The sequence below is a fragment of the Maylandia zebra genome, linkage group LG18 (assembly GCF_041146795.1).
Source record: "Maylandia zebra isolate NMK-2024a linkage group LG18, Mzebra_GT3a, whole genome shotgun sequence".
NCBI classification, from domain to species: domain Eukaryota; kingdom Metazoa; phylum Chordata; class Actinopteri; order Cichliformes; family Cichlidae; genus Maylandia; species Maylandia zebra.
This window is the reverse complement of record NC_135184.1, coordinates 795,282-822,152: the sequence shown is the minus strand read 5'-3', so window position 1 is coordinate 822,152 and position 26,871 is coordinate 795,282. Positions and strand designations below refer to the sequence as shown.

The following is a 26,871-nucleotide window of genomic DNA, read 5'->3' as shown; positions in this document are numbered from 1 at the left end:
ATCTGGCTTCATGGACAGATAGAGCTGGGTGTCATCAGCATAGCAGTGTAAATGTATGCTATGTCTTCTAATGATACTGCCTAAGGGAAGCATGTATAATGTAAACAGAATTGGTCCTAGCACTGAACCCTGTGGAACTCCATAATTAACCTCAGTGTGTGAAGAGGACTCTCCATTTACATGCACAAACTGGAGTCTATTAGATAGATATGATACAAACCACTGCAGTGCAGCACCTGTAATACCTACAGCATGTTCTAATCGCTCTAAGAGGATATTATGGTCGACAGTATCGAACGCTGCACTGAGGTCTAGCAGGACAAGCACAGAGATGAGTCCACTGTCAGAGGCCATAAGAAGATCATTTGTAACCTTCACTAAAGCTGTTTCTGTGCTGTGATGAGCTCTGAAACCTGACTGAAACTCTTCAAATAAACCATTCCTCTGCAGATGATCTGTTAGCTGTTTGACAACTACTCTTTCAAAGATCTTTGATATGAAAGGAAGGTTGGAGATTGGCCTATAATTAGCTAAGACTGCTGGGTCTAGAGATGCTTTTTGAGTAAAGGTTTAACTACAGCTAGCTTGAAGGCCTAGCTGAAATTAGAACCAGCACCAGAGGTTCTAATTTAATAAACAATATGCCAAATGTTTAACAACTGAATATAATAAAAATTTATTTGTGGCCAGTCAAACAATAATAATAATTAATAACTTATTCTGGCATTACTTTGTAAGTTTTTAATCAAACTTTATATATTTTGATCAGAAAGCACATTTTTGTTTGTTTGTTCTGAGCTCACCAGATCAAACAGTAACTCTTTTTATAGGGATCATGTTAAAGTTCAATATAAGAAACGTATTCAGATCATTTCAAACCAGAAAGCTTAAAATTCAAATGAGAATATCTGCGATTTTCTTGTTTTCCGTGGATGTAGAAAAAAATTGATTTCAGCTGGAAATTGATTTGAAACAGAGAAATCTTCGACAGCGGAACAGTTAAAGGTAAATGCCCTCTGCCGGCGCAACAACCGTGTGACACCAAGCGGAAATAAAGAAAGGAAAGGCGCGTGTGTGAACAGAGCCGGGAGTGTGGGACCGAAAGAGTCAGCACATCACTGTGGTGTTAGCGGCTTTGCACTGACTCACCGAGCTCTCTGTAATACTTTACATTCATTAATAAGAGAGAGGGGGAGGTGCGTTAATCACGTGACACCAGGCGGAAGTAAACAAAGGAAAGGCGCAAATTGCGTTAGCTTTCCAGAGACTGTTGTTGTTGTGTGAGCTGAGTGTGTGAGCTGAGTGTGTGAGCTGAGTGTGTGAGCTGAGTGTGTGAGCCGCGGCAGCAACGATGCCTTCAGTTCAGTATCTGAGAGAGTTCATCAACAAGCGACTAACTGCTGCTGCTGAACAAATATTCTTGGAGTTTGAAAAAACGATCGTCCAGTACGAGGAAGAGATCGACCGTCAGCGCAGACTGCTGGATATCACCTGGAAACCCCAAATCAAGCTGCACAGGACAGGTGAGTGTCCCTCTGAGGGAGCATCCTGATCACAGCTCTGCGGGACGTTTCTGATTGTGAGGACTTTTTGGAGATGTGAGCTAACAAAGAGCAAACAGAGGACAGGACTGCGCTGCGCTGCATTCAAACAGCAGGCGCTGAAATCAGCCTGGATTTGAGCTTTTCTCTGACCTGGATCCATCACTCAATCCTGTGAATCGTTTGAAAAACTTTTTGTTTGGCGGTGAAACGTGTGTTTGATGGTGCGTTCAGGTGCACCTTCTAAACTCAGTAATCTAGCCTGAAAAGGTTTTTCCTTGGTTTCCTTTCTTCTTCTGCAGAGCTGTAAAGAGTTCAGTGTTAACGTCATAACAATACGTCTTTTTTATTTCTCCATCAGTGACGTCAGAGTGGTCGCCCGGGCCCTTTGTGATGATGTCACATAAAAGCTAAAGTGGTACACAGCACGTGCACGGTTCCTGTGGTCACATTTACACACGTGTGAGAACAACAAAGTCCACCATGTTGTTGTTCAGAGTCACGGACGCGACTGAAAGAAGTGACACAGAGTTTAATGTGCAGCTCGGCACAGTGACACCTAATATTGAATTTATGAACTGTAGTGGCAGTGCGGTGCTGCTGCTGTGCTGAGGGGGCTTTACCTTCCAGATGTTCGTCTGAATAAATGCAGATCTGAGATCAGTGACTTACAGCTGACTGGACGGCTTTACTCTCACACACGAGCGACGCAGTCATGCTGTAAAGTCCTGTTAATGTTTCTGTGGTTGTGACTTCTTTCTTCTGTCCTCCAGACGTCCCACAGCAGCAGGTCTGTGAGGAGGAGGAGGAGGAGGAGGTTCTCCCTGAGCAGCAGCTCTGGAACCAGGAGAGGAGCTCCAGTGTGGAGCAGGAGGAACCAGAAGCTCCACAGATTAAAGAGGAACAGGAGGAACTGTGCAGCAGTCAGCAGGGAGAGCAGCTGGGACTGAAGGAGGAGCCTGAAGTTCATAATGATCCTGTGCAGTACGAGGAAGAGATGGAGCGTCAGCGCAGACTGCTGGATATCACCTGGAAACCCCAAATCAAGCTGCACAGGACAGGTGAGTGTCCCTCTGAGGGAGGAATTTTACTCATGGGCCGTTTCTCAATACTCGTGCAGCCAGTCCAGACTTCGTAAGTTCACACGGGAGTCCGGACTTCCCGAGAGTGCGAGAAAACAGCGCGATCATTCCACAGCTGAGCAGCAGCGTACTTGATGACATCACACAGAGTTTTTACTGCATCCCTGCTGAACTGTGATTAATATTTGCAATGGAAATTACACGTGACGTAGTAGATTTCTTTAAGAAAAAGATGTATGAAAAAGGTATTTTGAGCACTTGATCTGTTTCATAATGTCTAATAAGCTTCATGAAGGAAACACAAGCTTAATCTCTCTTAATAAAAATCGTATACATGTATGCACAGCTCACGCTGCTTATTGAGTAAAAACAAGCAGGTGAGACGTTAGAACGCTGCTATTTTATTTTTGCAGACCCCTAAAATCAACACTGGACTGCTGGGGTTTGGAAGAGAATCGATATTAAAAACCTAATTTGATCAATGCTGCAGCAGCCTTCAGCTGTTCACATGTGTCAGCATGTTGTTTCTGCTCCCGGAGGAAAGGTTTCCTTCGAATTCAAAGATTTTTAATGTTAATCAGCTGTTACTTACGTTTGTGTTTAAAGAAGAACAGCACATTTTACATGAGGGGACATGACGGCCCCGAGAGCACATATCCATTGAAACAATGTTAAATCAACATCAGGCAGTTCTGTTGGAACAGCGTTAGAGTCTGATATTGAATCACTGTTGAACTCTGATGGTGGTTTTCCATCACTTTTCACTTGGTTACTATTGAAACACTAAAATCATAATTAAAAATCAACTTAATGGGCGTTTATTTTACGACACCACGAAACAAACGACATGTTTTTATATCGTCGTCCGATATATATGGTTATATCAACAGCCCTAAACCAGGCGTGTCCAAACGTTTTCACTGACGCCAACATACATAAAAATATAGGAGGGGCGGGGCCAGTTACTAGAAATGAGGTATATAACCTTAACTTTACTGTATTAAAGTTAGAAAAATCACTTAAAAGTGGTCAAATATGTTATATTGTTGAATATAATTAAAGACAAAACTGCCTTCATCCCATCTTTCCATAAACGGATCTTTGTTGATTTATCCAGAAAAAGCTTTGGTAGCTCGTTTTCACAGCAGCCTCAGATTTCTTCTTGGACTGAAGATTTACAGCACAGAGAAAAAGCAATAAATAAAGCTTGTTATTTAAGTTATTAGGCTCAGCAACACACCTGTTAACGTCCGTTTGAAACAGTTATCAACATTAACAGACTGAACTGGGCTTAATAACAGGAGTGCATCATTTTAGCAGATTATTCTGGTGAGTATCAGCTGCGCTGGGTTTGTAAATCGGGCCGTCCAGCTGCGGTGCTGATCCGACGCCACTCGTGCCAAAAACCCGGACAAATGTCACTTGATCAAGGAGCAGATGTGCATCAGATGAGATCAGCTGACTGCATGCGCTGTGCACAGCGGTGTGTGCTCTGTGTGTTAACAAGGAAAACGCAGGTAAGAAAGTGGTGCACAAAAGCAGAGTAGTGACAGAATCGATGCGCATTACTGATATTTGAAGCATGTGTACCTGCACCTAACACACGGCTACTGTGGAATATAGTTTTTACTCACCTAAGGCGCTCGTGCTCTCGTCCACTCCCAGCAACAATTAGCAGCTGTGCGGCGTCTGTGGCGTCGGTGCTCTCATCGCATGCGATGGAGTCAAAATCAAAAGCACAGCTTTGTCAGACAGGTGCAGTTTAATGTTGGCTGACGAGTCTTCAGTGCGTCGCACGACTGGATTTCTGGACACGCTGACGTTGTTGAAGTTCTGCACTTTTTCCACATTATTTCGGTGACTTTAACGAGGCCGTGTTTTATGAGGTCTCCATCTGAAAAAGGCTCGCCATGTCTCGCGATGAGTTGGGCGACCTCATAGCGGCTATCGGAGCCTTTTCCTGGACCTTTCGAGCACGAGATAAATACTGCTGCTGACCCTGCAGGAGAGTTAATGTCTGCTCTGGCTCAGCACCAGTGTCGGATGCACAGGCCTGTTTGGCTTCATAATGACGTCGCACATTATCCTCTTTCATAACTGCCACAGTCTCAGTGCAGATCAAACAGACACACTTGAGTTCTTTGAAGAAATCTTCACTCTCCCACCGTGTCTGAAATTTTCTGCACTCACTTTCTACCTTTGGCTTCTTTGGTTCTGACCTGTTTAGTAACTTGGGGTACATTTCTTCTGTGATTGTCCTTTTTGGTGGAGCCTTGATCAACAGCAGCTCCCCTGGTGTTAAAACAAAGAAGTGCAATACACTCAAGCAAAAGTTGAAGTGCGGCCTTATTCTATGCTATTTATAAATTTAATTAATCAATTAAAAATGGCCCGCGGGCTGCAGTTGGCCATAGACAGTGGTTTAGCCAAATTGTCACATGCTAACATGCTGTTAGCTTGGAAGCTTTTCACTGTGAGTGAAGATGCAAACTTCCCCTTAGTTCAGCTATTAGGGCGTGTCCATGAAAACATGCTTAATAAAAAAACCTATGGTCATTTAAAAGAAGCTAACAAAGGCAAAGTGGTTGAAGCTAAAGCTAGAATGTGCTGAGAGCCACCCAAAAGCCCGCAGCACGTAATGAACAAAGGATCACAGCAGTTATGAACATTATGGAGATGAATCGAGAAGATCAAAAGTTCTGTTTCCTGTGATGTGATTATAAACATGCTGGAGAATGTTGGATGTAACTCACGTTTGATTTGTTGCACCTGCTTCCATTTAGTAACGTTTGTCAGCAACTTATTTTTACTTAGTTCAGTGAATTATTCAGCTTCTCAGTTTTTAACCCTCATCTTACAGATTAGGATCCATTGAGACCTCACCGGTTATTTATCAGCTCATTGCAGGATATTTATTTCAGCCTTTCTACAGCAGCTGGTAGTTCATCCTCGCTCTGCCCTTACTGCTGATGTCCCTCTGTTGATGAGCTTTATTCTGGAGTGGGACAATTCACTCTCGCAGCCTGAATTTGTGGCCATTCTCCTTTATTATTATACTTTATTAGTAATAGTTACTCAGATGATTTTCTTTTTCTTATCTCCTTCTGTCCCTCCAGATGTCCCACAGCAGCCTGTCTGTGAGGAAGAGGAGGAGGAGGAGGAGGAGGAGGTTCTCCCTGAGCAGCAGCTCTGGAACCAGGAGAGGAGCTCCAGTGTGGAGCAGGAGGAACCAGAAGCTCCACAGATTAAAGAGGAACAGGAGGAACTGTGCAGCAGTCAGGAGGGAGAGCAGCTGGGACTGAAGGAGGAGACGGATACCTTCATGGTGACTGCTGCTGAGGAAGGAGAGCACAGTGAACCAGAAGCAGGCAGGGAGCAGCTCCTCACTCACAACTTTGCTGTAGCTGACAGTCAAGATCTGGGAGGAAACAAGAACGCAGATTCAAGATCAAGTAGAGAAAGACACAAAAGTCACAACAATGCAGAAAATCCCGCTATGTCAGAGAGTCACTGTAACTTTGATAAAAGTAGTAAGTCTTTAAAATGTGATGTTTGTGGAAAAACCTTCAAGTTTAATTATCAAATGAAGGATCATTATTCAATCCACACAGGTGAGAGACCGTTCGCTTGTACAGTGTGTGGAAAAATGTTCAGATGCAGCAGCTTTTTGAAGAAGCACCTAAGAACGCACTCCGATGTGAAGCCATATACTTGTAAAACATGTGGGAAAAAGTTTGGAAGTAATCGTAATTTAGTGACGCACACCAGAATTCACACAGGTGTGAAACCATATCAATGCAAAACGTGTGGGAAATGGTTCAGATGTCACTCTCATTTAAGAGATCACATAAGAATTCACACAGGCGAGAAACCATATCGTTGTGAAACATGCGGGGAAGCTTTCAGACATCGTAATGTTTTTTCGGCACATGTAAAAAAGTCACACATGTTGTTGTAAAGGTCAGACGTTTTCATCACACGTGTTCTTTTTTACCTGGCTACATCACCATGGTAACTTGTGACGGGAGAAGAGAGCGGGAGATCGACCGATGGACTGGTGCTGCGGCTCATCGTTTTAGAAAGTCTCCGTTTTCACTGTCCACACTGCGGCGTGAAAGCACCGTTTTCAAGAGCGTTTTCAAAACGCTGCGTTTTCCATCAGTGAACACGCCGTCTCAGTGTGGACAGGAGGCCAAAATGGAGAGAAAACAATGTGTTTTAAATGTCTGTGAAGGTTCTCAGTCATCCAGGTCATCGTAGTCAAAGGAGCTTGCAAAGAAAAGCGTCTGGACTTCTTTAAGTTGCTTGAAGACGTTTCACCTCTCATCCGAGAAGCTTCTTCAGTTCTAAGGTCAAATGGTGGAGAGTCCCAGATATAAACCTAGTGGGAGTTTCCCCCCACAGAGGGACAAAAGGACCCCCTGATGATCCTCTAATCACCTGACCCAAGGTGGGAAACTGGGTGTGGGTCCCAATCAGCCAGAGTTTCGGGTGAGTTCATTGTGAAACCTGGCCCCACCTTATCATGCGAATTCCTGAGATCAGATGGCCCAGGATGTGAGTGGGCGTTAAGGCGTCTGGGAAGGATCTCAAAACTGGATTATAGATGGCAGAGAGTTGGTGTCGTAAGCCCCGCCTCTGTTCAAAGATGGTCGCTCACAGTGGCCATAGATGCTTCTTTCACTCCTCTTTCAAACCATCTGTCCTCTCTGTCCAAAATGTGAACATTGGCTGTGAACAATGTGTTTTAAAACAAAAGCGCATTAGTGTGGACGTAGCCTGTATCTCTTGGCTGGGGGAGGTCTGGGCTTCTCTGCTTAGGCTGCTGTCGCTGCCACCCGGCCCCGGATAAGTGGAAGAAGATGTGTGGATGGATGAATTGCAGCTATTACAAAAACACAAAAACAATAAAATGAATCTGTTTGCTGCAGACTAAAGCAAATCTGTGATCAGACTTTGGGACTGTAAGCTTTAATGTTTAACTGGGTCCAGTTCAGCGTTTCAGAGCTCTAATGAGAGCTTAAGATCTGAAATGGTCCAAAGTCTGATGAACTAAGCCACAGGAAGCTGGACTGCTGTACAACATTGTATTCACAGATCCAAGCATCATTCATCCATGTAAACTCTGACATGCATCACTATGAACCACATAAACATGTTCACTCTGCTCATTATCCAGATGTGTTTGAGGAGGGAGCAACAAAAACAATGTAAACAGCACAGAGCGTCCTGAGGTCTGTAGTGTTCAGAGAAAGTTAGATTTATCGTTCTGAAGTGAAAGAGTGAGAGAGTGTTCCTACATAACTGAATTAAAGAGATCTGTTCATGTGAGACGGACTTCATGATAAATTAATTAATTAAATATTTATGTCCATAAAATATTCATATCTGACTGAACCTTCATGTGTGATTGAATTCTTGGCAAATTATGTGAAGTAAAACATCAAAAAGAAGAAAATGAGATGAAGTGATTTCAAAGTTTAAGCTTTGTTTTAAGTCCTGTATGTAATAAACTCAGAGAGGATGATAAGCTGGACATCGGTCGATAGACGTCAGCAGCAATGATCGGATGTCACAGTGGATGAGACCAGATGTAATCTCAGAAGCTGTCATGTCCAGAGGAGTGAGTGGGGGAGGCAAAACGGCAAAGAAGTGTAAAAGAAGGCACCCGGGACCTTTTGGAGCTGCCACTGCCTCTGGTTCTTGGAATGATTAGATTTGGCCCGCGGAGCCCACAGGTAGAAATCAGAGCAAGTTACAGCAGAGGAGCAACCAAGGCCAGCACAGTGAACGTTTTGTCTTGTTCCCTGAACATTTTTGACATGTGGGACTATAAAGTCAAGAAGATCTGGATTCCAGCTGTTTCTTTCAGTCCTTTCCTGTTGGATTGTATCCACACAGAGACAACGGGCACGTCCTGGCCGACATCTGCAGCTTCTCTCCAGTTTCTCTCCTCACAAAGATTAGAACACACAACGAGACAATGGACGCAAAGCAGAGCAGTGATGTAGGACACAGAAGTAAAACAGGAAACGACACAGACACGGAGTTGACAAGGGGATATGTCTGACAGGGAACACAGACAGAAACCAAAGACTAGAGATTCAAAATAAGACAAAAAGACTTAATAATAACCAACATAAAACACTGGGTCACTGAGCAGGACCAGGACACCCAGGTGGGAGAGGGGTGTGGCTCTGCAAGCGTGGTCCAGGGTCCTGTCCCCTGGTAGGACCTTCAACATGTTGGTGGAATTTGGGGAGTGCAGATTTCAAACATGCCTCATGAAAGTCCCCGACAACAACAGAGTGCTCTCGCTGCTGATAACAAGTTGGAGGTGATTGAGTGTTGAGCTCACCTCAGCATCAGGGGTGATGTAAACAATGGTAAGTATGGCTGCAGTGAGCTCGCAAGGTAGACAGAAGCACCTACACCTAATTGGAATGGCCTGTAAGTCCGCTGAGCAGTTACTGTCTACAATCCTTCTGTTGAGGCACCAGGCCTGGAGCACAGAGGACAGTATCATTGATATCATTTCATTCCAGGGTCCTATGATTTTTGTGTTTGCATCAACTTTTCTTTTAGACTAGAGAGAAGTGATGGGACTAATTGGATCAGCCAATCAAACAGTTCTGTGCTTCCACAGCAGCTCTGTCTCTGTCTCTGATCTTTACTGCTTCATTTCTCTGTTGTCTTTGTCATCAGTCCAATGACACAAGAATCAGAGGTTTAACAGTGTGTGGCTCCCTCTAGTGGATGTTGTGGAGTATTCTGTTGTCTTTGCTCCAAAGGTTTTTGTACAGAGTTTTGCTGTTTCCTGTCACTGTGGGCTGCAGAGCACAGTAGTACACAGCAGAGTCAGACAGCTGAAGCTTCTGGATCTTCAGAGGAACTGATGTCTTGTTGATTTCAGCATCAAATCTGTTTTTTGGGAACTCTTGATCGTTGTCCTCTCATGCTGTGTCACGTCTTAAAACATATTTTGGAAATTTGTTAACTTCTTGTTTGTACCAGAACAAATATGCATATGCAGAAGTTGTTTCGTATTTGCAGTCAAGTGTAACTGTGTCTCCTTCAGCAGCAATGACATCTCCTTGTTCCTGGATCACTTTGTCTTCTCCTTTACACTCTGAGGAAGAACAGAACATGCAGAGGAAGAGATGGATCAATAAACATGATTAAAAACTCACCATTAATCAGACTCACACATTTATTTAAGCAGAGGAAACATGTTGATGTTTGTATCTCACCAAAGAAAAGAGCAGCAAGAATAATCCACAGCCAATGTTCCATCTGTACAACAAGGTTTAAATCAACAGGAGAAACTAGCTGATGTTCAACATTCAGTCTGAGAATTGTTCTCTTCACAGCAGCACTTATTATTGACACAATGGTTGAACACAGTGCAGAAGGAGAGCCCCGCCTACTGGATGATGTCGCCCTCCAGTGGAGCATCTCTGTGGGTTTGCTGTCACTGTGGGCCTCACAGCAGAGTCAATTAGATTTACAGCTGGAACAGTGATGAGCTCCATCAAACGTATCTGAAGGAGAGCATCACTCAGCTGATGGGCTCGTGTGAGTTCCTGGTTATATTTATCACTTCATGTAACATTTTTGACCTTAAAGAGATAAACCTGCTAAAAAAAAAACAACAGATTTTATCCAATAAGCTTAATCTGATGAGTCATTTTAAATGACTTTATTTAATAACTGTTCTTGTTTCTTTGTGTTTAAACGTTCCTACAGTTGGTTTGTGGTTCATTTTGACATATTTTCTTTTCTTCCACTAATAAATGTTTTGTCCTGATAAGTTTCACGTGCGATTGTGAACATTTAACATTTACAGACATAAGCTGTGGGTGGAGGCTGGTTGAGAGCTTGACCTTGAATGGAAGCACATCTTTTAAGTCTTTAACTTTGAGTGTTTTTGTGTGTTTCACTTGATGTGCAGTAGTGGAGAGAAAGCTACAGTGAAGATGATGTTACTGAAATTGTTTTCAGCTGATTATTTTATGTACAGGTACTAATCAGTGTTTTCCCGCTAAAGATGGCGCCGGGTGTCATGGCATGCTGTCTCTCGGTTCTGAAAAGTTTATGAGGGTGTCCAAATTCATGGGCTGCATCCTCCTGAGGCCGCATTGGTAGACCGATTACGTCACAGCGACGCGGCAAAGGCTCCGAAAAATGCGTCCCCCTTTTCCCCGAATTCGAAGGATGGGTCAGGTGTGTCCTTTGTGGCCCACCATATCCCAGAATTCATAGCGCGGCCCAGCCAAACTCCAGTTTCCAGCAATGGCGGCCGCTACTAAGTTTTTAATATTACTCTTATTAATCTTTCTGGGTCACAAAATAAACTTTTAAGATATTTTCAGGCGAGAAAGTAGTTGTGTAAACATCAAATATCTGCTCGGTTTATCAAGATATCACATATTTGCAAAAGTGCTTCGATGTTTTCGGAGGCGTCTGCTACCCACCAGCTCGATAGCTAGCTGGGAGCTCGAGGGTCACTAGCAGAGTTGGGTAATCCAATTACTTTTTTCAAGTAACGAGCAAAGTAAGGGATTACTATTGCAAAAACGGTAATTAGATTACCGTTACTTTCCCGTAGGAACGCTGCGTTACTGCGTTACTAAAACCGTGATTTTTTTGTGAGAATGTCTCATGACAGTGACGTAAGCGAGTGCGCCGTTAGTGACAACAGCTGTGTGCAGATCAACAGTGGTTCATATATCGAGTGCAGAGAGAGTATGAGCGTGCAGCGTTTAAAGTGTGGAAGTACTGACCTTACTTTGAGTTTGATTCCATAAAAAGTGACAAAAACATTTGTGTCCGCTGTGCGTGGGAAGAAAACTTCTTTTTACAGCGAAAAAAACCCCTAAACTTCCAAACAAGCACCGAGTAGCTACGACGTAATGGGAAATTCACAGAGAAACTCGTGGATAAACAACAAGGACCTGTTATCACCTAAGGAACGTTGCTAAAGTCAGACAGGTTTTATCACGTGACACCGCACAGGTTCTTATGCATGCATTTGTGTTACATTGATTATTGTAACGCTCTTCTTTCTGGGTTACCAAGAAAAGTTTTAGAGGTTTACAGATGGTACAAAATGCAGCTGCTCACATTTTAACCAAAACTGGGAAATGTGAGTGCATTACCCCAGGACTCAAATCTCTTCACTGGTTCATTGTCAGGTTCAAGCTGATTTTAAGGTCCTGTTGCTCACCTACAAGGCTTTAAACGTTTTGGCGCCTTCATATCTCTCTGAGCTTTTGCACCTCTATTTTCCTTCCCGTGCTCTGATCTCAGGATACTGACCTTCTAAGAGTTCCTAAAGCCAGAAAAAAGATTATTGGGGAGCAAGCTTTTTCTTTTTGTGCCACATTTTTATGGAACAACGTCTGCTGTAAATGTCCAATCAGAACACAGAGGAGAAACTGTATGTATGACATCACACAAAGAGGTGATTCTTACAAAATAAGGAAAAGTTTAAACCCTTCTGGAGAAAATGTGAGAATAACAAAGTAAATCTTTCAGCTGTAAAACATCATTAATGCACCAACAATGTTGGGAGTTTATTACTAGTTACTTTATTTGACTTCTGATGCTTTTTACACACATCATCACTAAATAAGGAATAAAATGTCTTCATGTCTGAACGTTCCTGCAGTTGGTTTGTGGTTGATGTGGATTTGCTGCTCATGTGAATCCTCCCACAGTGTTTCATTAGCAGCTGTAACCACAGTGACTCTGATAAAACAGGAATTAGCAGAATCCATCTGATATGAAGCTGTGCTTTGAATACCACTTCCCTCCTCTTTGAAGAGTAGTCAGATATCTGTGTTCAGGTTTTTGTACAGCCTCTTCTACACTTTGTATCACTGTGTTTGTAGAGCACAGTAGTAGAGAGCTGTGTCTGCCAGGGTTAGGGCTGCTATGGTCAGATCAGTTGATCGATCTGATGTTTCTGATCGATATCGTTTATCAGGGATATATTCAGCACTCCATGATCTTGCATCTTTCCAGAGTATAAACTGAGGAGCCTGAAGGTCAGAATCATGTCTGTACCAGTGAAGCTCAACACCATCTGCATCTGTCTCATAGCTACATGTGAGTGTGACAGATTTTCCTTCTGTTTCAGTGACTTCAGGTTGTTGAGGAGTGATTGAGTCTCCAGCTGTTAGTCCTGGAAAAAGAAAGAAGAAAAGTAGTGAAATGCAGTCTGTATATCTGCTTAATGCAGCAGCTTCAACTAAACTTTAATCCCTGTTCTTAAACTCACCTATAATGTGAGATAGAAGCAAAAAGAGGTGCAGCAACATGTCTTTGGAGTTATTAAAGCCAGACAGACAGCACATGAACAATGTTCTTCCACTGCAGCACAATGACCAACAAATAATGTCATTGGATGAGCTCAGGTTCAGTGGGCGGGGCCAGTGTAATAGCTCAGCCAATCAAATAGTTTTGTGCTTCCACAGCAGCTCTGTCTCTGTCTCTGATCTTTACTGCTTCATTTCTCTGTTGTCTTTGTCATCAGTCCAATGACACAAGAATCAGAGGTTTAACAGTGTGTGGCTCCCTCTAGTGGATGTTGTGGAGTATTCTGTTGTCTTTGCTCCAAAGGTTTTTGTACAGAGTTTTGCTGTTTCCTGTCACTGTGGGCTGCAGAGCACAGTAGTACACAGCAGAGTCAGACAGCTGAAGCTTCTGGATCTTCAGAGGAACTGATCTGATGCTGGAATCCAGTGTGGATGAAAATCTGTCTCCAGCCTCGTTTTTCCCCTCACCAACTTTAAAGCGACTCAGGATGAATTTGGGGCTGTTGTTTCCATCCTGTTTGTACCAGTAGAGATAATCATTTGATAAACTGCTGCTGTTATAGAGACAGTCAAGTGTCACTGTGCCTCCTGCAGCAGCAGTCTCTTCTCCTTTTGCTTGCAGCACGTTGTCTTTTTGTGCTCTGCATTCTGTAAAACACCAACAAACAGTATCAGTGTGCTGTTAAAGAATCACGTCAATGTTGATATCAAAGAAACAGAGTTGTGTTCATACCGAGGCACATAGCAGCCAGCAGCACTGAGATGAACAGAGGCGTCATATCTGCAGTGTAGAGTAACTGTGAGCTACAGCAAGTATAAAGAAGCTGTGATCTCTCTGTTTAGTCTTCATCAACACTAAGTTGGTGGATTAGAAGGAGGAGCCTGATCACAGTGACAGGACTCATTCACAGCCCTGTGTTATTCCCCCTGCTGACAGCTTCACACTCAGCACCACTCTTTAGCCTTGTTAGTGTTTAACACAGGAAACATGGCGAGACAATGCAGCGTGTAGACATGAAACACATGACAGGAACACAAGGAGAGGTAACTGGAAACAGATAAGTGGGACGAAGGCACGGACATAACTCACACGTTAAAGACAAGACAGACAAGACAGAAGACAGGAAACAACTCATAAACACAGAGACCCACAAGAAACATAAACCAGACTCAGACTCAACGAAGACAAACTAATAGTAAAACTAGAAAACATTATTTCATAAGTAATCAAAAATACAAAATAACTGAACCAAACTGACAACATCACGCAAACTAAACATTAACATAAGAAATCAAAAATACCACATAAACTAAAAACGCTGGGTCACAGACCCGCCCCCTGACACAACGGCCTGGGAGGTCAGTTTCTTGATCATTAATATGCAGATTGTGATGACCACTGATCAACAACCATTGATCAGTGTCCATGAGCACCATTCACAGAGAGTTGGGGAATGGCTGCAATCACAGCATGTAAGATGGTGGCTGTATCCCAATCCAGGGTCTGCAGCCTTAAAGGCCGCATTTTAAGGCCGATTACGTCACAGCGACGCGCCGAAGGCTGTCCCAATTCAAAGGCTGCTCGAAATGCGGCCCTCAAATGCGTCCTTCATTTCCCTGAATTTTAAGGATGTGGCGGTGTAGACTTTGTGGCCCAACATATCCCAGAATGCATAGCGCGGCGGTGGGTGTGGATAATTTTGCTGAAAAAAAACGGCGGATGAGGGGCGGCCGAAGAGTAAACTTTAACTAAGTACTGAATATTATGTCACTTATTTATGTGCAAATATTTAATAATGAAGAACATTAAACATTCCTGTTGGCCACATGTCGACAAAGTCATGTGACATTAGTGACGTTTGTACTAACTTGGTTTTAAAGCCTTTACTTTAAAATATACGCCGTTCAATAGCTGAGCTCAATCCTACAGAGAATAATCAAAGATCATGTAGAAACAAACAAATGAACAAAAGATTTTCTCCTTCATCTCTGTCAAACACAGCTGTATGACACGTTTCCAGCTGTTAGTATCATGGTTGCTAGGCAACCTGGGCAGCGCAACGGAGGCTAGACCGTCCCATTTCACAAGCCTCGCACTTCCGGCCTTAGCGGTCTTTGAGTACGCGGCCCTTGAGGATCGTTGAGGCTGCGTACTTTAAGGCTGCAGACCCTGAATTGGGATACAGCCGGTGACAGTTGTACCATTAGGCCCCTCCTCCATTCAGAGATGGTCTTTCCCTTTTCACGTAAATGGCCTCCTTGACTCCGCCCGCAAACCAGCGTTCCTCCCTGTCCAGGATGTTACATCCTCATAATTGAAAGAGTGTCCACTGGCCTGTAGGTGTGCATAGACTGCAGAGTCCTGATGAGGTGGCTCTGCTGTGTTGTAGCCAGAGGTTGTTTGGTTTCCCCGATGTATAAATCCTGCCAGTCCTCCTGCACTTAACAGCGTACACTATGTTACTCTGTTTGTGTCGGGGACCCGATCCTTGGGGAGGACCAGTTTTTGGCGCAGCGTGTTTTGGGGTTTGAAAGCCACAGAGACCTGGTGTTTAGAAAAATTGTGTCTCAGCTGCTCCGATACTCTGACACATATGGGATCACTACAGGTTTTCTCTTAGGCAGCGGTTGTCCTTCTCTCCTGGGTCGGCTGGAGCTTTCTTTTGGCGCCTTCCCAGCTTTGACAAAAGTCCAGCTGGGATAACCACATTTACTCAGGGCCTTCAGGGGCCTTCAGGGGAAAGCTGCAGTCAGCTGAGACTGAAGAAGTCACCTGGATGAGCGACGAAATGTTTCCCACTGAGAACTCTTCCTCCAGATAAACTCAGAGGCAAAGCTGATGATCTGCTGGTCCTGGGTCAGTTCTCCCAGTGTTTTGAGTTTTCTTGTGTTTTTTCATTATTATAATTTACACTGAACAAAAATATAAACGCAACACCTTTGTTACTGCTCCCATTCCCCATGGGATGGACGTAGAGACCTAAAATTCATTCCAGATACACAATATAACCATCCCTCCCAAACAGTGGTCACAAATCAGTCCAAATGTGTGGTAGTGGGCACATCTGCCATATTGAGATAATCCATCCCACCTCACAGGTGTGCCACATCAGGATGCTGATCTGACATCATGAGTAGTGCACAGGTGTACCTCAGACTGCCCACAACAAAAGGCCACCCTGGAATGTGCAGTTTTGTCTCACAGCAAAATGCCACAGATGCCACAAACAATGAGGGAGCGTGCAACTGGCATGCTGACAGCAGGAATGTCAACCAGATCTGTCGCCCGTGCATTGAATGTTCATTTCTCAACCATAAGCCGTCTCCACAGGCGTTTCAGAGAATATGGCAGCGCATCCAACCGGCCTCACAACCGCAGACCTCGTGTAACCACACCAGCCCAGGACCTCCACATCCAGCAGGTTCACCTCCAAGATCGTCTGAGACCAGCCACCCAGACAGCTGCTGGAACAATTGGTTTGCACAACCAAACAATTTCTGCACAAACTGTCAGAAACCGTCTCAGGGACGCTCAACTGCATGCCCGTCGTCCTCATCGGGGTCTTGACCTGACTCCAGCTCATCTCCGTAACAGACTTGTGTGGGCAAATGCTCACATTCGATGGTGTCTGGCACGTTGGAGAGGTGTGCGCTTCACGGATGAATCATGGTTCACGTTGTTCAGGGCAGATGGCAGCTGAGAATGTCCCAGTTCTTGCATGGCCAGCATACTCACCGGACATGTCACCCATTGAGCATGTTCGGGATGTGCTTGACCGGCGTATACGACAGCGTGTACCAGTTCCCACGAATATCCGACAACCTCGCACAGCCATTGAAGTGGAGTGGACCAACATTCCACAGGCCACAATTGACAATCTGATAGACTCCATGCGACGATGTGTTGCACTGCATGAGGCAAATGGTGGTCACACCAGATACTGACCGGTTCTGGGTCCCCAGACCCCCAATAGCGCAAAAAACTGCACATTCCAGGGTGGCCTTTTGTTGTGGGCAGTCTGAGGTACACCTGTGCACTAGGCAAGGCAAGGCAAGGCAAATTTATTTGTATAGCACAATTCAACAACAAGGTGATTCAAAGTGCTTTACAGAGACATTAGAAACAAAAACAAATAAAAAGCATGATTTAAAATTGATTAAAACAAACAAACAAACTAACTAAACACACACATTTCACACCTGTTCGCACGATCTGAACCCTTATCGTAAGGGGAGCTACCAGTCCTTCTGTGGACGAGCTACTTTCTATTTTAAATTCCCTGAATTTAAAATACTCTCTAGACCCAGTCTAGACCCAGCTGGGGAGCTACCCAGAGCTCTAAACCCACTTAACAAACAAACAAACAAACAACAGTATATAAAATCAAAACAGATAAAATCAGAACAATAGATAAAATCAGTAGTTAAATGTAAGTTTTGAAATTTAAGCTTAAAGTGTGGATTTGGTGCTTTATTCAAATGCAGCTGAGAACAGGTGAGTCTTCAACCTGGATTTAAATAAACTGAGTGTTTCAGCTGATCTGAGGCTTTCTGGGAGTTTGTTCCAGATATAAGGAGCATAAAAGCTGAATGCAGCTTCTCCGTGTCTGGTTCTGACTCTGGGAACTGATAAAAGACCGGATCCAGATGACCTGAGGGATCTGGATGGTTCATACTGGGTCAGGAGGTCATTGATGTATTTTGGTCCTAAACCATTCAGAGCTTTATAGGCCAGCATCAGAACTTTAAAGTCTATCCTCTGACGGACAGGCAGCCAGTGTAAGGACCTCAGAGCTGGACTGATGTGGTCCACTTTTTTGGTCTTAGTGAGGACTCGAGCAGCAGAGTTCTGAATGAGCTGTAGTTGTCTGACTGATTTTTTAGGTAGACCTGTAAAGATGCTGTTACAGTAATCAAGCCTACTAAAGATGAATGCATGGACTAGTTTTTCCAGGTCCTGTTGAGACATCAGATCTTTTATCCTTGAAATATTCTTGAGGTGATAGTAAGCTGACTTTGTTATTGTCTTAATGTGTTTTTCTAAGTTTAGGTCTGCATCCATCACTACACCCAAATTTCTCGCCTGGTTTGTGGTTTTTAGATGTATAGATTGAAGTTCTCTGGTGACCTGTAATCGTTTTTCTTTGGCGCCAAAGACTATTACCTCAGTTTTGTTTTTGTTTAGCTGGAGAAAATTGTGGCACAACCAGTCATTGATTTCCTCAATGCATTTACCAAGAGCCTGTACAGGGCCTCGGTCTCCTGGTGACATTGTGATATATATTTGTGTGTCATCTGCATAGCTGTGATAGTTTATTTTGTTGTTGTTTATAATCTGTGCCAGTGGGAGCATGTAGATGTTAAACAGAAGGGGTCCCAAGATGGAACCTTGGGGAACTCCACATGTGATACTTGTCTGCTCGGATGTGAAGTTACCTATTGATACAAAGTATTTCCTGTTTTCTAAGTATGTTTTGAACCAGTTTAGTACAGTTCCTGAAAGACCTGCCCAGTTCTCCAGTCGTTTGAGTAATATGTTGTGGTCAACTGTATCAAATGCTGCACTGAGATCCAGTAAAACTGGATCTACACTACTCATGATGTCAGATCAGCATCCTGATGTGGCACACCTGTGAGGTGGGATGGATTATCTCAATATAGCAGATGTGCCCACTACCACACATTTGGACTGATTTGTGACCACTGTTTGGGAGGGATGGTTATATTGTGTATCTGGAATGAATTTTAGGTCTCTACGTCCATCCCATGGGGAATGGGAGCAGTAACAAAGGTGTTGCGTTTATATTTTTGTTCAGTGTATGTCCTAACAAATCCACTCTGTTAGTCTGGAGTTTATACTATAGTGCCTGGGTTGTTGTTCAGATTTTGATTGTTAGATTCCCTCTGTGTGCTTGTGTGAGTCCTTGTGTCTCGTTTCCCTCTTTGTGTTCCATTCTGTTTCCCCGTCATGGCGTCATGTCCCAATCCAGCGACCGCACGCTTCCTAGTCCGCGCAGTTTGCGTACTACGTACGGCGCGTACTAGGAAGTATGGAAAGTATTGAGAAAGACAGAGAGAAACACAGGGAGGAAGGTTTTGAGTTCTAGAGATGAAGGATACAGTAACTAGTCTGCTTCTAACTCCGGTTTACTTGACTGCAGTCAAAACATAAAGAAGGTTCTTTTCAGGAAAAGCCTCGGAGCCCTCAAGTTGGACCGCTCACTCCGCCATCTTCCCAGAATCACCCCCAAATTTGAAGCGTGGTCCGGTGGACACTTCATGGGCCCATATATCCCACAATTCATAGCGCGGCGGCGGGTGTGGATAGTTTTGCCGAATAATACGGCTGAAGAGTAAACTTTTAAAAGTAAGTACTGAATATGATGTTCAAATGTTTAATAATGAAGAACATTTAAACATTACTGTTGACCACATGTCGGCAAAGTTATGTGACGTTAGTGATGTTTGTACTAACTTGGTTTTAAAGCCTTTACATATATATATAGTCGACCTTAATCTTACAGAGACTGTGATGATTTATGGATAATTAAAGTCAGTCATAAGAGCTAAGTTGATCTATAGTGTTACATCATATTCTATAAGGATGTTATGTGTTTGTAGACTTTCTGCCCAGTTTGACCCATTTAGCAGACGTCAGCCTGTTTAAGGCTCTGATATCTATTCTGTGTGACTTACAGCAGTTATGACATGGTCTGATTTTCTCACCCAATAAAGGAATATTTCATATATCAGTCGACTCTTCATTCTATCAGACACAGTTATCACAGCTCCTACATTTGCTTTCTACACATGTATGTGTCACGGGGTGAAACGGGACAAGTTATTTAGAGTTTTATTGTGCATGTTTTGCAATGTTTTATCTGTTTTAATATTTTAATATTGTATATTGGGTTTGTTTGTATGAGCTTTATTGCATGTTTTTATCTTATTTAAATTGAACACCTGTCCTGTAAAGACTCCGCCCCTACCTGATAGTAAACTGATCACACCTGCGAGAGATTCCAGAGAGGCCAATAAGAGGGCCTGGCAGACCATAGAGCACAGGGGGGAGAAAAAGCTTGAGAGAAGGCTTGAGAGGAGGAGCGACATGGCATGGTAACAGGTGTGGGCGACGGCCGCGCAGAGCGGCACAGAGGCCCGGCTATAGGCAGCTGGCTAAGGCGTGCGGCAAAGGAGAACGAGACCAGAGATCGCGGACGACCGCGCACTGGAGGGAGTGATCGGAGCTGAGCGGAGAGGTCTGTGCTGGTGTTGACGGGAGGTAGCTCCTCGCCGAGAGAGGCCCACGGCAGGGGATAGAGAGGCAGCGGGATGGCGCCTTATGTCCCCGGGACGGCGAGTCTATGGCTACGCGTGTGAAGCACAACACAGTGGTGGGCGGAGTTAGGAGCTTTGCCCATCTGGGGTAAGTCCCGATTCATCCCGTCTAAGACGAACCTCCAGTGGAATTTAAGAATGGTGACTGCCGCTGGCCCTCTCTCCTTTTTCTAGTTGGCATCAGAATGAAGAGGCCGACAGGACGGCGACAATCCTGTTGGTTTCTGCACCGTTTGGACTTTTATATCGTGGCGGATGCCACTGGACTGTTGATGTTGTGTTTTATTGCTTTTTATTGTGTTACCCCTTGGCCAAGGTTGGTTTAATTCATTTTGCATTTTTAACTATTTAAATATAATAAATTATATTTTAATTATACAGTTTTTTTAATCGTGTGCTTTCCCTTGGCGGCTCCACTGCTCTGTCCGTTTGGAGGAAGGTTTCCTTCCTTTAAAAAAACGACACTGTGGGAATAAAATCAGCCTTTCCGCTCCGTTACATATGTAAGCATTGAGCCAAATTTAGTAATGCCAACATACTGAAGGAACAATATTTGTGTCTTATGTATAAGACATATGTACATACACTTTTGAGTGAAGATTTAAGGTGATAGGAAATATAAATAACTGCAACTTGAATCTTTCAAGTTCAAGCTCACTGCTGTAACACACACACACACACACACACACACACACACACACACACACACACACACACACACTTACAGTCCTGTGGTCTCAGCCTCAGATACTCAGCTAATCAAAGTGATGTCATGACAAAAATGAATGACCAACAAAACATTTTTCTCCTTAGTTTCTGTCACACAAAGCTGTAACGTGTCTCGCGGTTAGTATCATGGTTGCTAGGCAACCGGAACAGCGCGACGCAGGCTAGACCGTCCCATTTCACACGCCTCTCACTTCCGCACTTCTCGTACTCATAGTACGCACCGTACGTAGTACGCGTAGTGCGCGTACTTCAAGCGTGCAGACCCTGAATTGGGACGCAGCCCATGTTTCTCCTGTGGCGTCATGTTAATAATTCACGTCAGCTGTTCCTCGTGTCTTCTCACGTCCTCGTTGTCCTTCTGTGTATTCATGTCAGCGTCTCCGTCCTCCGTGTGTCCTGCAATCTGCCTGGTTTGTTTTGTAGTCCCACATTAGTTAATGTTGTAATCCTTGTGTTCAGCAGTAAAGCTGCTTTTGAGTTTACTTTTTGCCTGCGCGACGCGTCTGTGTTTGGGTCCAACGCTGCCTGCTTCACACACAGTTTAGTACATTTCCCTCCGTTGATAAGGCAGTCTGATATGGAGAGAACGTGTCCATAAGTGTGATTATCTGTTAAGCGAGGTTTGGACGTTCCAAATCTGGAACCAACCACCAGTCCGGGCCTGAGTAACCATCACTGGGATCACTCTCACACAAACTCAGACCACATAATGTACTAATATAATATATTCTCCTCGGCATTCCCATGATGCACTGAGTGTTTCTTCTTCGCTTCTTTTGTCCTGTCTTCCTCCTCTCACATCAAACCCACTGTCACCAAAGTGCTTTCCCACAGTGGGTCATCTGATTGTTGAGTTTTCTCTGTATTATTGTCTTGACTTTACAATATAAAGTGCCTAAAAACAGCTGTTGTGATTTGATGCTATAAATCAGATTAAGTTGACTGAACAGTTTGAGGTTGGCACAGATCAGGTTCAGAGTTGGCAGACTGTTTATAAGGTTACATTCAAACGTTTATACTAAGTCTACATTTAAGAAAAGCATTTCATGAGCTCAAATTACAAACATTTCTTCATCAATAACTTAATGAGAAAAACTGAATGTTGGAGACCTTCAGGGCCTCAAACACGTTTCATAGATTTCATGATTGATCTTAGGTTTGATTAATAATCGTGGTAACAGATGGACTCCATCAAGACCATGTGTGTGTCAGGTTTGCTCAACTGTTAACATGTTTTTCATTTATGTTATTACATAATAATGTTTTTTACTTTCTGTTTTGTTTTAGAATTGTTTCATGACTCTGTTCGTGTGTATTTCTGTATTTTGCTCATGAAGAACACGTCCGATCTCAAATCTGCAGGCGCAAGGAGCTGCAGAGGCGGAACAAAGCTCAGTGCGCTCTTCTGCCGGAACTTGACTGTGTGACACCAGGCGGAAGTATACAAAGAAGAGGCGGAAGCCCCGTTTTGTGAGCAGAGAGTGTGTTGTTGTGTGAGCTGCAGCAGCAACGATGCCTTCAGTTCAGTATCTGAGAGAGTTCATCAACGAGCGACTAACTGCTGCTGCTGAACAAATATTCTTGGAGTTTGAAAAAACGATCGTCCAGTACGAGGAAGAGATCGACCGTCAGCGCAGACTGCTGGATATCACCTGGAAACCCCAAATCAAGCTGCACACAGCAGGTGAGTCTGTGTCTTCATCTAAAACCTGCCTTTAAATCACGGAGTCCCTGTTTGACACAGTTATAACCTCCGCTGTGAGCAGCATGTGGCCGCTGTCACAGCAGCTAACTGCTGTTTGACGGCGTGTCGGGTAGAGGACACAGGAACCAGTCCAGTTAGCTTTTACTGCAGAGCCTCGTTACTGATTAAAAGGAGCCATATTTATGTTTCTGTCCACCAGACGTCCCACAGGAACATGTCTGTAAGGAGGAGGAGGAGGTTCTCGCTGAGCAGCAGCTCTGGAACCAGGAGAGGAGCTCCAGTGTGGAGCAGGAGGAACCAGAAGCTCCACAGATTAAAGAGGAACAGGAGGAACTGTGCAGCAGTCAGCAGGGAGAGCAGCTGGGACTGAAGGAGGAGACGGACACCTTCATGGTGACTGCTGCTGAGGAAGGAGAGCACAGTGAACCAGGAGGAGACGAGGAGCAGCTCCTCTGTCACAGCTCTGCTGGAGCTGAGAGCCAGGATCAGGAAGGAGGCAGGAGTGCAGACTCGGGACCGACTAGAATTATATATCGAATTCACTGTAACAATCCTGCACACGCTCGCATGTTAGCGCGTCAGAAGAACTCTGACGCAGGTAAAAAGACTTTAAAGTGTGATGTTTGTGGAAGAGCCTTCAAGAAAAAATGCCAAGTCAAAGAGCATCGCAAAATCCACACAGGAGAGAAACCGCATTCCTGTAAAATATGTCAGAGAAGCTTTACTCAAAAGAGCACCATGCTGCGCCACATGATAATCCACACTAAGGAGAAGTCGTACTCCTGCCTGACGTGTGGAAAGACCTTCAGTCAGAGCGGGAATCTGTACGTCCACATGAGGATCCACACAGGCGAGAAGCCGTATTCCTGTAAAACATGCGGGAAAACGTTCGCACGGAGCAATCACATGTTACGCCACATGAAGACTCACACGGGGGAGAAGTCGTAGTCCAAGAATGCATTCAGGTTCAAACACACTTTTTAGACTCAGTTTGTTGGAGTCGCTCGGTGAGGTTGGTCACATGATCAGTTTGACTTGGGGGAGGCGTGCTCATGTATTAATTTACTTTTCTTCTTCTAGACAACATCACGTCGAGTCTTGGAACTCTGTTAGTATGAATGAGAGGTGGTGAGTTGTGATATGATGAAGAGATGGAAGTGAAGCTGTTCTTCTGAGAGGCGACTGTGCAGCTGTGCTGACGTTTCACTGATGTTCGACACGCAGCTGTTTAAACGTTGATCTGAGGAGCTTTGAAAGGAAACCTTTGGACGTCTTTAAGTTGCCTTGAAGACGTTTAATCCGAGAAGCTTCTTCAGTTCTAAGAGCAACTGGTGGAGAGTCACGGATTTAAGCCCTACAGGACAAGACTCATCAGTATACCTGCAGCTAAAGGTCAAAGGTCACTCTCTGAGGATGCCAATGTTCACATTTTGGACAGAGAGGACAGAGGGCGGGGCTTACCACACCAACTCTCTGCCATCTATAATCCAGTTTGGAGATCCCTCCCCAGACGCCTTAACGCCCACTCACATCCTGGGCCATCTGACCTCAGGAAGTCACATGATAGGGTGGGGCCAGGTTTCACAGTGAGCTCACCTGAAACCCTGGCTGATTGGGACCCACACCCGCTTTCACGCCATGGCCCATGTGATTAGGTGGACTATCATCAGGGGGTCATTGTCCCTCTTGGGGGGAAACTCCCACTGGGCTTCTTGGATGAAACGTCTTAAAGGCGTCCCGGCGCTTTTCTTAGACTAGGATGACCTGGATGACCGAGAACCTTCACAGACATGTTGAAACACTCGTGGCTTTAATTCATGTTACTGGGTTTGACGAGTGTGACAGTTGGTGACCTGAAGGGTTCATGCAGGGCTGTTCTAACATTTCCTCAACTGCAGAAACTCGAGCTGAGCTAAAATTTTAGTTGACTGAAGTAAAAATGAAAATAGACCGCACAGTGAAAGCTAAATAACGTGTCACTGAATACATAACTGCAGTTTTATTGGAGTGATGAGAGGCGGCTGAGCTGCTCCCGCCTCCTCGGGCAGCGGCGCGCGCCACGTTGCCCAGGTGGTCTCCAAGGAAACCAACTTTCATGAGAAAATGAAACGGGCTGAGGTGACCTTCGATATTTCAGTGATATTTGAAAAAGGAGAGGGCGCACCCCCCTGACTGTGACTGAGCACAGTCAGCAGGGACTGAAGCGCCGCCTCGTGGCTCTCCACCATCGCCACGGCGATCGGGGACCTGCAGGCTCAGACAGATTATAGATGATAACCTCGCAGCTGTTTCACACTCTGTTTTCTATAAAAGCTGTTTTGTAGGATTTCTTTGAGACTCTGGAAGAAAACATGTTCGATGACGTCTCTGCTTCAGTAGAATCAGAGGCAACAGTGTAAATATGAGAAAGATGCAGCTCTGATCTTCCGCCTGCATCGAGGTTTTCTTCTTTACCTCCATCACTCTGTTTGCACCTGAACGTTTAGTGGAAGATGTTTGGTTTGTGTCCTCAGTGATTTTTGGATTGAAGTCAGATGTTGAAGTTTGTGTTTCAAGCATGCTTTGTTTTCAGTTCACATCTTTTTAAACGTTTCCGTCTTTAGAGCTGACACTAACAAACTGTACGAGCTGTTTGACGTGTCGATGTGAAAGGATCTTTATAAATAAAGTTTCCTTCCACAGCAGCTCTGTCTCTGTCTCTGATCTTTACTGCTTCATTTCTCTGTTGTCTTTGTCATCAGTCCAATGACACAAGAATCAGAGGTTTAACAGTGTGTGGCTCCCTCTAGTGGATGTTGTGGAGTATTCTGTTGTCTTTGCTCCAAAGGTTTTTGTACAGAGTTTTGCTGTTTCCTGTCACTGTGGGCCGCAGAGCACAGTAGTACACAGCAGAGTCAGACAGCTGAAGCTTCTGGATCTTCAGAGGAACTGATCTGATGCTGGAATCCAGTGTGGATGAAAATCTCTCCTTGAACTCGTCTGCTGTGTTTCCATCATCCCTGCTAACACGGCTCAGGATGAATTTGGGGCTGTTGTTTCCATCCTGTTTGTACCAGAATAAAGTCGGGCCTGGATCACTGGTTTCATATCTACATCCAAGTGTAACTGTGTCTCCTTCAGCAGCAATGACATCTCCTTGTTCCTGGATCACTTTGTCTTCTCCTTTACACTCTGAGGAAGAACAGAACATGCAGAGGAAGAGATGGATCAATAAACATGATTAAAAACTCACCATTAATCAGACTCACACATTTATTTAAGCAGAGGAAACATGTTGATGTTTGTATCTCACCAAAGAAAAGAGCAGCAAGAATAATCCACAGCCAATGTTCCATCTGTACAACAAGGTTTAAATCAACAGGAGAAACTAGCTGATGTTCAACATTCAGTCTGAGAATTGTTCTCTTCACAGCAGCACTTATTATTGACACAATGGTTGAACACAGTGCAGAAGGAGAGCCCCGCCTACTGGATGATGTCGCCCTCTGTCTCCTCTTTGAGTCTCACTTCTCTCACTTCCTCTTCCTCCTGGTTCACAGACTGTTAGCAGCAGTTGAATCCCTGTGAGGAGGGAGGATGGAGCACTTACTGTACATCTCTGTCCTCTGCTGCTGTGGACGGTTGACCCGAGGTATTTAAACTCTACCTTCACTTCCTCTGGTCCTTGCAGATTCACCGTCTCTGTCCTCATACATGTCGTCCTCCTGACTCCCTCATGCAGGACCACAGCTCCTCTCTCAGCAGCCAATCATCTGTTTTCTCTGATCCACCTTCTCTGAACTTCTCCGTCACCTCCCTTAACCTACAGCAGCTCTTTCCCATATCTTCATGGTGGTTTAACTCTCTGTAGTTACTGTAGCTCATCCTCAGCTGCCCTCGCTTCCTCCTTCCTAATCCTCTGCACTTCCTGATTCGTTGACTGTCCTCCATCCATCAATCCTCCTCTTTTATTTTCTACATTCATCAGCTCCTTAAATGCTCCTTCACCTTCTCAGCAGCCTCTCATCATTCATGAGTACATTTCCACCTGTGTCCTTAAAGCTGCTGCACATCCTTTCCTGTGTTTGCTGCACACCTGTCCCACTTACTTCACACTTCCTGTTCTTCTTGTCTCCAACCTGTGAGGCGTGCACACTGATAACATTAATCATCTCACA

At 44.4% G+C, this 26,871-nt stretch overlaps 2 protein-coding genes across 3 annotated transcripts; both read left to right on the top strand.

Annotated features, from left to right (window-relative positions):
* The first annotated feature begins 703 nt into the window (after nt 1-703).
* LOC101468375 (uncharacterized) lies at nt 704-25,398 on the top strand. Of its 2 annotated transcripts, none has more exons than XM_076876716.1 (3): nt 704-1,317; nt 22,514-22,693; nt 22,914-25,398. In XM_076876716.1, the coding sequence occupies exons 2-3, from the start codon at nt 22,522-22,524 to the stop codon at nt 23,660-23,662; spliced, it is 921 nt and encodes a 306-aa protein (XP_076732831.1). In that variant the 5' UTR covers nt 704-1,317; nt 22,514-22,521; the 3' UTR covers nt 23,663-25,398. The 2 variants fall into 2 exon arrangements, with proteins under 2 accessions (XP_076732831.1, XP_012780509.2); XM_012925055.2 differs by lacking the exon at nt 704-1,317 and having other exon boundaries at nt 22,290-22,693; nt 22,914-23,679; nt 23,795-25,398.
* Nucleotides 1,314-9,812, top strand: LOC143413495 (uncharacterized). Its single transcript, XM_076876685.1, has 3 exons — nt 1,314-1,523; nt 2,315-2,602; nt 5,740-9,812. Exons 1-3 carry the CDS (start codon nt 1,352-1,354, stop codon nt 6,579-6,581), a joined length of 1,302 nt encoding a protein of 433 aa, XP_076732800.1. The 5' UTR covers nt 1,314-1,351; the 3' UTR covers nt 6,582-9,812.
* Nucleotides 25,399-26,871: the final 1,473 nt, after the last annotated feature.